This window comes from Hyla sarda, unplaced genomic scaffold (assembly GCF_029499605.1).
Source record: "Hyla sarda isolate aHylSar1 unplaced genomic scaffold, aHylSar1.hap1 scaffold_3401, whole genome shotgun sequence".
Lineage (NCBI taxonomy): Eukaryota > Metazoa > Chordata > Amphibia > Anura > Hylidae > Hyla > Hyla sarda.
In genome coordinates, this window is record NW_026610155.1 from 1 (window position 1) to 12,520 (window position 12,520).

Genomic DNA, 12,520 nt, shown 5'->3' on the forward strand with positions numbered 1-12,520 from the left:
GGTTCTGTGCGGCTGCCGTGGCGCCGTGTCTGCGGGGGGTGCGGCCCATAGACTGGTTTGAGTGGCATTGGGGCCGCTCTGCCAGTGGGTCGTTCCCCCCCGTGGGCACTGGTGTCGCGGCGGTGGTGGTCGCTGCCCAGTGCTACGCCATTTTATGCTAGGGACGTTAGGGACCCACTCTAAATAGGTGACCTTGACGTGGCGAGCGGGCTTGTACTTTTTGATCAAAAATGTATACTTACAACCTGTTAGTTTTTGATATTATGCTGAGAAGCAATTACCGTATTTTTCGCCGTATAAGACGCACTTTTTCTTCCCCAAAACGTGGGGGGAAAAGTTGGTGCGTCTTATACGGCGAATATACGCCCGAGGCTGCTGCGGGTGAGAGTGGGAAGTCAGCGGTAAGTACAGAGGCTGCGGCGGTGCGGTACAGCGCTGACTACCCGCTCCCCACCCGCAGCAGCCTCATGACCGCCGGTGAATTTTTCACCTCTCACCGGCTATGTTTATTGCCCTATGCCTGGAACATACAGTTCCGGGTGCCGGGCAAGTGAATTACTAATAACTGTATACTAAAAACCAGGGGGCCTCCAGCTGTTCTGAAACTACAACTACCAGCATGCCCGGACCGGCAAAGGCTGTCTGGGCATGCTGGTAGTTGTAGTTTCACAACAGCTGGAGGCCCCCTGGTTTTTAATATACAGTATTAGTTTTTACCTGCTCTGGCCGGCCCCCGCCTGCAGCCGCACACAGGAGCCGGCCCGGGCAGATAAAATCATAGGTTTTCCTATGCCGGACATCCCTATGTCCCGAAAAATCTTTTCGGGACATAAGGATGTCCGCGGGTCACTCACCATTCCCCGGCCGATGCGCGTCCTCCTCCGGTCCTCCTGCGGTCTTCCTGCGATCCTCTGCCTCTCTATGGTTGTACGCACGGGACCTCAGTGACGTCCCGTGCGTACAACCATAGAGGCGCCGGAGGACCGGAGGAAGACGCGCGCCGACCGGGGCCTGGTGAGTGACCGGCGGTGTGTAATCTTCAGCGTTCCGGTCATCGCTCCTCCGGTCCCGGCACCTACTGCTATGGTCCATAGGCCATAGCAGTAGATGTGACACTGGGCCAGAGGAGCAGTGACCGGATCACTGTGGGGGCAGCACACAGAGATACAGCCTCCAGCCGTACACTGTATATGGCTGGAAGCTGTATGTCTGTGGGGGGGGGGGGCTGCCTACTATTGCGGGGGAACTATACTGCCAGCCATTGTGGGGGAACTATACTGCCAACCATTGTGGGGGAACTATACTGCCAGCCATTGTGGGGGAACTATACTGCCAGCCATTGTGGGGGAACTATACTGCCAGCCATTGTGGGGGAACTATACTGCCAGCCATTGTGGGGGAACTATACTGCCAACCATTGTGGGGGAACTATACTGCCAACCATTGTGGGGGAACTATACTGCCAACCATTGTGGGGGAACTATACTGCCAACCATTGTGGGGGAACTATACTGCCAACCATTGTGGGGGAACTATACTGCCAACCATTGTGGGGAACTATACTGCCAACCATTGTGGAGGGTGGGGAGCTGCCTACCATTTTGGAGGGGGGGGAGCTGCCTACCATTGTGGGGGAACTATACTGCCAACTATTGTGGGGGGGAGCTGCCAGTGCCTACCATTGTGGGGGAACTATACTGCCAACTATTGTGGGGAAACTATACTGCCAACCATTGTGGGGGAACTATACAGCCAACTATTGTGGGGGAACTATACTGCCAACCATTGTGGGGGGGAGGGGGGAGGAGCTGCCTACCATTGTGGGGGAACTATACTGCCAACTATTGTGGGGGAACTATACTGCCAATTATTGTGGGGGGGAGGGGGAAGGAGCTGCCTACTGTTGTGGGGGAACTATACTGCCAACTATTGTGGGGGGAGGGGGGGAGGAGCAGCCTACCATTGTGGGGGAACTATACTGCCAACTATTGTGGGGGAACTATACTGCCAACCATTGTGGGGGAACTATACTGCCAACCATTGTGGGGAACTATACTGCCAACCATTGTGGAGGGTGGGGAGCTGCCTACCATTTTGGAGGGGGGGGAGCTGCCTACCATTGTGGGGGAACTATACTGCCAACTATTGTGGGGGGGAGCTGCCAGTGCCTACCATTGTGGGGGAACTATACTGCCAACTATTGTGGGGAAACTATACTGCCAACCATTGTGGGGGAACTATACAGCCAACTATTGTGGGGGAACTATACTGCCAACCATTGTGGGGGGGAGGGGGGAGGAGCTGCCTACCATTGTGGGGGAACTATACTGCCAACTATTGTGGGGGAACTATACTGCCAATTATTGTGGGGGGGAGGGGGAAGGAGCTGCCTACTGTTGTGGGGGAACTATACTGCCAACTATTGTGGGGGGAGGGGGGGAGGAGCAGCCTACCATTGTGGGGGAACTATACTGCCAACTATTGTGGGGGAACTATACTGCCAACCATTGTGGGGGAACTATACTGCCAACCATTGTGGGGAACTATACTGCCAACCATTGTGGAGGGTGGGGAGCTGCCTACCATTTTGGAGGGGGGGGAGCTGCCTACCATTGTGGGGGAACTATACTGCCAACTATTGTGGGGGGGAGCTGCCAGTGCCTACCATTGTGGGGGAACTATACTGCCAACTATTGTGGGGAAACTATACTGCCAACCATTGTGGGGGAACTATACAGCCAACTATTGTGGGGGAACTATACTGCCAACCATTGTGGGGGGGAGGGGGGAGGAGCTGCCTACCATTGTGGGGGAACTATACTGCCAACTATTGTGGGGGAACTATACTGCAAATTATTGTGGGGGGGAGGGGGAAGGAGCTGCCTACTGTTGTGGGGGAACTATACTGCCAACTATTGTGGGGGGAGGGGGGGAGGAGCAGCCTACCATTGTGGGGGAACTATACTGCCAACTATTGTGGGGGAACTATACTGCCAACTATTGTGGGGGAACTATACTGATATAAAATATTTTACTACAGTATTTGGTTCAGAATCTTTTTTTTCTAGATTTTCCTCCTTTAAAATTGGGTGCGTCTTATATGCCGGAGCGTCTTATATGGCGAAAAATACGGTAGATCATTATACAAGATTGTAGATGTGCGACCATGCCTGTTTCTTCTACCTGAATTTTCATGCTGAAGTTGAGTTGTTGTTTTCTGTCTGGCAACAGTGCTCTCTGCTGACATCTCTGTTGATCTCGGGAACTGCACAGAGTAGAAGAGGTTTTCTATGGGGATTTGCTTCTACTCTGGACAGTTCCCGAGAAACGTGACATCAGAGAGGACTTAGACAGAAAAGAACAACTCAACTTCAGCAGCTCCTAAGTACTGAAAGGAATAAGATTTTTTAATAGAAGTAATTTACAAATCAGTTTAACTTTCTGGAGCCAGTTGATATATAAATAAAAAAAAGTTTTTTCCTGGATAACCCCTTTAATGCAAATATGCACTATAAATATTGGCAGTCTCAAAACTTTTGGCCACGAATGAAGAGGCGAGGATGAAGTTGACATTGCACCATGAGATCACAGTGCAGCCTCGGGAGCTCATGACATCAGGAATACTCATAGCCTCGGGAGTCGCATTTTTTTTCTTTTACTGATCACAAAGGTCTTTTAATGAGTCACCGCAATACTACAGAATAATTGAGGTTTCCAAAAATAATCCCCGTGCTCTGACTGACAGTGCGGATTACACTGCCTGCAATGCATCCTCAGGGGACCAGCAGGACTGCGTCATGGCGGCAGCGGGTGTCACTACAGATCATCTGGAATGATGCACTATTCACCCGGTTATCTCCGTCTGTCGCATAGAGCCCTGTGTACTTTGCAGACTCTTGAGAAATAAAAGAATATGACGGCAACAGGAGGAGGGGGGGAGCGAGAGGCTGAATGGAGAACATACTGCAGTGATTGAGGGAAATTATGGAGAGCCGAGCTCTGGGCTCTGTTGTTAGAGGAAATTATTTGATTCCTCCGTGCTCCGCTGCCCTCCAGGCTCCAGCTTATTTCTCAGCCACAAGCTGACGTCAACTCTGCCGGCAAAGCCCCACCAGCCAATGGGACTCTGATGGATGCAGCAGCCACTTAATGCTTATGTAGACACAAAGAGAAGCGTCCCTGAGCACCGCAACTAAATCGTGTCCCTGTGAGCCGGCTGATAAAATCCACCGAAATGTCACATTCTCTCCCCAACCACTTGTTTCATTTCGATAGCACCTTTTATCTCCAGAGAGAAGAAGCCTTCTACTTATTCCTTTGTACAGATGTAGCAGAGCCAAGTATGGCACTTTAAGGCATGTTTGTGTACTGGGATAATAGGTCTGTATGGACACGTAGTGGTGTAGAGACATAGAATTTGGCCGTGTTTGGGTTAAAAAGAAAAGCACGTAATACTGTAGTGAATAGACGGTGCACTCGACGTAGCACTCACCCTCCAGACGTAGTGTAGAGCCTTTATTTCGGTATCACAATACAGGGTAAGACGTACAGGATATGAAGGAAAAATTCACCGCGGCTCTCCACGAGCCCAGGACAAGGGAATGGTGACGACTCCGTTTTGCGGGTTATTTCCACTTGATCACGCCTCGCGGAGAGCCGCGGCAAATTTTTCCTTCATGTCCTGTATGTCTTACCCTGTATTGTGGTAGCAGGAGGTAAAGTGCCGGCACTTGTAGTGTAGTGTATGGTCCTCAACGCTGGAGTGAACGATGGGTGGCAACAGACGGGTGATGCGGCAGTGTCGGGGGTGCACTTACATGGAAATATAGGTACAACAATGTAGTAAGAAGAAATGATGTCACACTCACCCGGTTTCATGCCAAAGAAAGTTTCTTTTATTGTGTGATTACATTAGGGACAAGGGTACGGGAAGGGGAGAAAGGAGCAGGAGCTCGGCTGAGATTTGTATATAACTTCTATTAAAAAAAAAATCTTAAACCTTCCACTACTGATCAGCTGCTGTATTACTACAGAGTAAGTTGATTTCTTTTTGAATCTCTTTTCAGTCTGACCACAGTGCTCTCTGCCGACACCTCTGTCCATGTCAGGAACTGTCCAAAGCAGGAACAATTCCCCACAGCAAACCTCTCCTGCTCTGGATCATTCCTGACACGGACAGAGGTGTCAGCAGAGAGCACTGTGGTCAGACAGAAAGGAAATTCAAATATAAATTCAAATAGAAAGGAAATTCAAATAGAAAAGAACTACAGCCGCTGAAAAGTACTGGAAGGATTAAGATTTTTTAATAGAAGTAATTTACAAATCTGTTTAACTTTCTGGCACCAGCTGATTTAATAAAAAAAAATTATGTTTTCTACCGGAGTACCCCTTTAATCACTCGTCTCAATGTAGTAGTTTTACCTGCAGTCCTATGGAAAACGAAAAATAATACATTTGCAACAAATTCAACCCTGCTACGCCATTTAGTGCTCAACTTGAATTTGCCAGGGATCATCATCTCTATATGATATATATATCTCAGTATATAACCTGGTTATATCCATCCGTACACCCAATCTACAATAAATATACGAGTAATGGAAGAATTCAGATTTCTCTGCAGCCAAACCTCAGATGGAAATGTTCTAGAACATAATGCAGAGATTACAGTCACACGGACCTGCCTGCTGAGCTTATTGCAGTGAAAGTCATTCAGACCTCGGAGGTCCCATCGCCTGACAAGACTCCTGCTCCGTGACTGTGATTAATAAGTGATAATGTCGGCTCAGCGCACTCCATGTTCCCAGGCTTCATTCTCTTCACAAGATGATGAGTTATAGAGAGAATACACACCGACCGGCCACAACATATAACCCCCTGCCTTATAAGGTGTAGATCCCCCTAATGCTCTGACCCATCAAGGCCTGGACTTCACAAGATGTCTGAAGGTGTCCTCTGGTATCTGCACCAAGATGTCAGCAGCCACCGATCCTGTAAGGTGAGCGATGCGGCCTCAATGGATGGGACTTGGTTCTCCAGAACATCCCACAGATGATCCATTGGATGAGATCTGGGGAATCTGGAGGCAGAGTCATCACCCCGATCTTTATCACGTTCCTCATTCCTGAAAAAGGTCTGCAGTGTGTCCGTGGGGCATTATCCTGCTGAAAGAGGCCACCGCCATGAAGGGAGGGCTTGGTCTGTAAAATGGACAGGTAGGTGGTACTTATCCAGGACCATAAAGGGGTACTCCGCCCCTAGACATCTTATCCCCTTTCTAAAGAATAGGGGATAAGATGTCTGATCGCGGGGGTTTCGCCGCTGGGGACCCCCGCGATCTCCCTGCTGCACCTGGCATTCGTTTAGAGCATTGGTTGCAGAGCCTTAGGCTCGTGACGTCACGGCCACGCCTCCTCTTGTGATGCCACGACCACGCCCCTCAATGCAAGTCTATGGGAGGGGGCGTGACGGACGTCACGCCCCCTCCCAAAGACTTGCATTGAGGGAGCGTGGCCATGACGGCAAAAGCGTGGCGTGGCCGTGACGTCAGGAGCCTCCGCATTGCCAGTCATCCAGTAAGGAGCGAAGTTTGCTCCGTGCACCAGATGTCTGGGGTGCCGCAGTCAAGAGCGCGACCTCCACGATCAGACATTTTATCCCCTATCCTCAGGGGATAAGAGGTGTAGGGGCGGAGTACCCCTTTAAGTTTCCAGCAGAACAATTCCCATCACACTGTCTCCCCCAACGTGTCTACATAAAGAGCATCCTGGTGTCATCTCTCCGCCGCATAAGTGACACAAACTCACCCAATGGTCCACATGGTGTACATGATTCATCAGACCCGGCCACCTCCTTTCATTGCTCCATGATCCAGTTGTGATGCTCACGTGCCAAATGTAGACATTTCCGATGGTGGAGAGGGGTTGGGCGCTCTAACCAATCTGCAGCTACATGGTCCCCTACACAACAAGCTGTAATGTCCTGTGTGATCGGACTCCTTACTATCACAGAGAGCAGGAACTTATTCAGCAGTCTGCTCTACAGCAACTCATCTGTGGGATCTTATCAGATCTTCACTCTCACACACACATCAATGAGCTTTGGGCCCCCCATGACCCTGTCCACCAGTTCCTCGTTGGAGCACTTTTGGTCTGTACTAACTACTACACATCGGGAACAATGGATCCTTCCATTTGATACTTATACCTGCTTTAGGAACTGGTCACTTGCCGTCATATATATCCTGACCTATGACAGACACCATTATTATGAGATAATCCATGTAATTCACTTCACCTATCAGTGTCTCTAACGTAATGTCTGATCCTTGACCAGCGAAGACAAGATCCATAACACAACACAAAAAAAAAGAGTCAACTGGGTTCACCCATGTAATTGCTGTGCATCCAAGCTATACTAACAGCAATGGGACCATGCACAGCAAGTGACGACCTTTGGGCACCTTGTAACCACTGGAATAAGTTGAAAAAGAACAAAAAAACACCAGCTGACCAACACCAGTGTATAGAAGGTGCCTTAAAGGGGAACTCCGGTGGAAACAAGTAGAAAACAAATGTTTTCAAATCAACTGGTGCCTGAAAGTTAAACAGATTTGTAAATGTCTTCTATTAAAAAATCTTAATCCTTCCAGTACTTATTAGCTGCTGTATAAAACAGAGAAAAGTGTGAATTTATTTTCTGTCTGACAACAGTGCTCTCTGCTGACACCCCTATCCGTGTCAGGAACTGTCCAGATTAGAATCATATCCCCATAGAAAACCTCTCCTACTCTCTGGACACTTCCTGACACGGACAGAGGTGTCAGCAGAGAGCACTGTTGTCAGACAGAAAAGAACTTCACGCATTTCTCTGTCGTATATCTGTAGTATACAGCAGCTGAAAAGTACTAGAAGGGTTAAGATTTTTAAATAGAAGTGATTTACACATCTGTTTAACTTCCTTGCACCAGTTGATTTGAAAACATTTTTTCCCACCGAAGTACCCCTTTAAATTGTAACTTTCATTGATCCTCTCTAACACATTGATTCAAGGGGTACTCCACTGGCCAGCGTTCGGAACTAAATGTTCCGAACTCTGTTTGCGCAATGCGGAGGTCGGCCACGCTCCTCATGACGTCATGGTCACGCCCCCTCAATGCAAGTCAATGGGAGGTGGGAATAACGCCCCGTCCCATAGACTTGCATTGAGGGGGCGTGGCCAATCCTCGCAGCACGAAAACAGCATTCGCAACATTTAGTTCCGAACACTGGCTAGTGGAGTGCCCCTTTAAGTGTGCTTATAAAGTGCCAAGAAATAAGAGTATAATATCCAAAATGATAACTGTTAAAATTCCAAAGTAGTAGCAGGTAAGCAGGAGTGCAATATAGATCCTAATGCACCGCCCCGGTATCCCTGTACTCCCACAATAGTATACAACTAGTGCTCCCGACGAGTTTCTATTGCCAGGAAGGGCAACGTCAGCGTGCTGGTCTGGCAGTAACAGCTGTCCTTTCAGCCACTGCAGGGGCACATCTGCATTTTCAGCAAGGATTCACGAACTGTATTCCATTGCAAAGGGTCATGTGTACTGGAAGCTGGATCTTGTTGCTATACCCTATAAATTGCTATTGCCATCTTATCTCTCACATGATATATGTTGTATGACTATTGAGTATATTTTGTATAGGACTACTGAAAGCAGCTTTCACTAGATTCTAGGGTCCCAAAACATACCTGTATTATAATTTGGGTACTCTCCTGAGGAAGTCGCCCTTACTGGCGATAGAAACACGTTGGGAGCACAAGTTGTACACTATTGTGGGAGTACAAGTAGGATATCAGTATTACAGACATCCCGGGGAGGTGCATTAGGATCTATATTGTACTCCTGGTTAGATATTCTACTCCTATCTCTTGGCACTTTATAAGCACACCTAATTATTGTGTTTTAGAGAGGATAAATAAAAGTAACATTTTAAGGCACCTTCTATTCACTAGTGTTGGTCAGCTGGTGTTTATTGTTCTGTTATTTTGCTAGGTGGTCTTCTTGATATATTGGTCGTGTGCAGGACCACAATTTGATTGCATGCTGTGTTATAACTGGTACAAGTTGGACTCAATAGCTCAGCAGACCATGCTATAGAGTGTACTAGTGGGAAGTGGCCCGAAGGTAGTCACCACCTGTGCATGGACCCGTTGCTATGCGCCACAGTGTACACTGGCAACCTGTTTGGCAAAAAATGACCCTGTGTACTAGGGTCCTAAGCAAGACAATCTATACAAGAGCACTTATTTAGGGCCCCGCGATGTCCCTGCAGCACCCAGCATTCATTTAGAATGCCGTCTGCTGCATCGGAGGCTCGTGACATCACGGCCACGCCCCCTCCAAGCAAGTCTATGGGAGGGGGCGTGGCAGCGATCACAAGGGGGCATGGCCGTGATGTCAGCGCTGCATCGCTAGTCATCAGGCATGGAGCAAAGTTCGCTCCTTGCACCTGATGATCTCTGCCGCAGCAGAGATCACTGGGGGTCCCAGCGGCGGGGGCAGAGTACACCTATAAAGTTTCTATACAAAGATCATAATAGAGTAAAATTTCGCTATAAGAAGTTTTATATTGCGCCTGTAGAGGACTTAAAGAGGTATTCCGCTGCTCAGGGTTTGGAACAAACTGTTCTGAACGCTGGAGACGGCAGCTCGTGACATCATAGCTCCGCCCCCTCATGACATCATGCCCTGCCCCCTCCATGCAAGTCTATGGGAGGGGGCGTGTCGACTGTCACGCCCCCTCCCATAGACTTGCATTGAGGGGGCGGGGCGTGACATCATGAGGGGGTGGGGCTATGACGTCACAAGCTCCTGGCTCCAGCGTTCGGAACAGTTTGTTCCAAATGCTGAGCAGCGGAGTACCCCTTTAAGGCAAAAGCTTGCACTAAAGAGCCAACTCCTTCTCTGCTGAAGGAAAGTTCCTTAGCATACTTTTCCCCAGGAAACAGCATGGCCTGTAAGACTTCTTACATCCTATAGTGACACATTACTCTTTTAGAACTTATGAAAAGTGATTTTTGAGACAAATGTCCCAATGTTTATAGAGAAATTTCAATGAGTACCAAATGTGAGAGAACATTGATCGAGACTCAACCAATAAGGTATATTTAGATGACATCTGAACAACATTCCAAAGTGGACCACTGATCCATCAACCATTAAAAGGGGACTACTGAAAACATATGGACTTGTTATTCAATAACCAGGGGAGTATTATACCGATGCAGAGGTAGCAGTCAGTGTGAATGTAAAAAATTTAGGATTGGGCCTAGAGCTGACAAACGACCAGTCATACGAATGAGCTCGTACCCTTGTCTTCATGGAGTTCTGTTCTGGCTCCAACAGAGTTGATAAACACTTATAATTGGAATGGTATGGTGTACCTGCTATAGTGGCTATATACAGTATCCCACTATTACAAGACCTGGAAGGTGCCAAATAATAATGGGGGCCAAGGTATGTAACCAGTTGGAGAGGATGTCCCATGTATGTGGATTTACTTCTTAAAGGAGTACTCTGCCCCTAGACATCTTATCCCCTATCCAAAGGACCCCCGCGATCTCGGCTGTGGCACCCCAGACATCTGGTGCACGGAGCGAACTTTGATGACTGGCGATGCGGGCGGAGGCTCGTGACGTCTAGTCCACGCCTCGCTCGTGACGTCTCACGCCCAAGTCCCCTCAATGCAAGTCTATGGGAGGGGGCATCACGAGACGTCACAAGCCTCCGGTGCTGCACCCAACGCTCTAAACAAATGCCGGGTGCAGTAGGGAGATCGCGGGGGTCCCACCCCTGGGGATAGGGGGAAAGATGTCTAGGGGCGGAGTACCCCTTTAAGTCTCCACCCTCACTTATACTATTCTCTGCCCTTACGTTGCTGTTTGAGGAGTCTACCAATTCAATAATCAAACTCACAAATTTTTGTGCTTACCTGGGCCAAGCTTAGCAACTGCATAAAGGAGATCATAATTGATGACTGGGGTTGCATCATCTATGGGCTTCCAACCCACTGGAGGGGATACAGGAGGAGAGATGAGGAATTGTTTAGCAGGCTGTGGTGGTGCCAGGTGGAGTTTGTCACCGTCTGTTTCTGTTGTTTGGACCTGTGAGTGACAATACAAAAATGTTACGATATATGCAAAGTAATAATGCAGAAAAGTCAGTCATGGATGAATATTGGAAGGTTGGCTTAGAAACACAAACAGTTTAATTTACCTGTGCAAAATAAAGTTTTAATTTCTTCCCTCTGAACTGTGTCTCATGTAGCTCTATCCTTGCCCGCGCTGCTGCCTTTGGGTTACTAAAGTTTATTCGAACTCTTCGGAAGCTCTTGAAAAGTTGTAAGGTGACACAGTCATCGTACGCTCGAAAGAGACCCTCAAATTTCTCCTACAAAGAAAAGATAAATTTAGGAAATTCCTAGAAACTTCACCAGGGACCGCTCAAGTAAAAAAAAAAATAAAAAAAAATACAGGACACCAAGGACTGCATAAGCCATAAAACCTCTAGACACCAGGGCGGACTTCCAGTGTCACTAAACCAATGGACAGAGACTGTGGGAGCCATAAAACCACAGGACATAGGGGACTGCTGAGCTTCAAATCAAATGAACAACAGAGACTGTAGGAGCCATAAAACCACAGGGCATCTGGGACTGCTGAGCTACAAAACCAATGGGCACCAAAGACTGTAGGAGCCATAAAGCCACAGGACATCTGGGACTGCCAAACCACAAAACCAATGGGCACCAAAGACTGTAGGAGCCATAAAACCACAGGACATCTGGGACTGACAAGCCACAAAACCAATGGGCACCAAAGACTGTAGGAGCCATAAAACCACAGGACATCTGGGACTACCGAGCTACAAAACCAATGAACACCAAAGACTGTAGGAGCCATAAACCACTGGATATCTGAGACTGCCGAGCTACAAAACCAATGAACACCATAGACTGTAGGAGCCATAAAACCACAGGACATCCGGGACTGCGGAGCTACAAAACCAATGAACACCAGAGACTGTAGGAGCCATAAAACCACTGGACATTAAGGACTGCCGAGCCACAAAACCAATGGGCACCAAAGACAGTAGGAGCCATAAAACCAAAGGACATCCAGGACTGCCGAGCTACAAAACCAATGAACACGAGAGACCATATGAGCCATAAAACCACACGACATCGGGGAAAGCAGAGCTACAAAACCAATGAACACCAGAGACTATAGGAGCCATAAAACCACACGACATCGGGGAAAGCAGAGCTACAAAACCAATGAACACCAGAGACTATAGGAGCCATAAAACCACACAACATTAGAGACTGCCGAGCTACAAAACCAATGAACACCAGAGACTATAGGAGCCATTAAACCACACAACATTAGAGACTGCCGAGCTACAAAACCAATAAACACCAGAGACTGTATGAGCCATAAAACCACACAACATCTGGGACTACCCCAGATACAAAAC

The 12,520-nt window shown here is 48.2% G+C and overlaps 1 protein-coding gene across 1 annotated transcript; it reads right to left on the reverse strand.

Annotated features, from left to right (window-relative positions):
* Positions 1–6,106: 6,106 nt before the first annotated feature.
* Positions 6,107–11,434, reverse strand: LOC130330873 (calcipressin-2-like; the record flags this gene model as incomplete). Its single annotated transcript, XM_056553616.1, has 3 exons — positions 6,107–6,200; positions 10,977–11,148; positions 11,261–11,434. Coding segments are annotated over 3 exons (390 nt in total), but the record flags the coding sequence as incomplete, so codon positions are not given.
* Between the last annotated feature and the right edge of the window lie 1,086 nt (positions 11,435–12,520).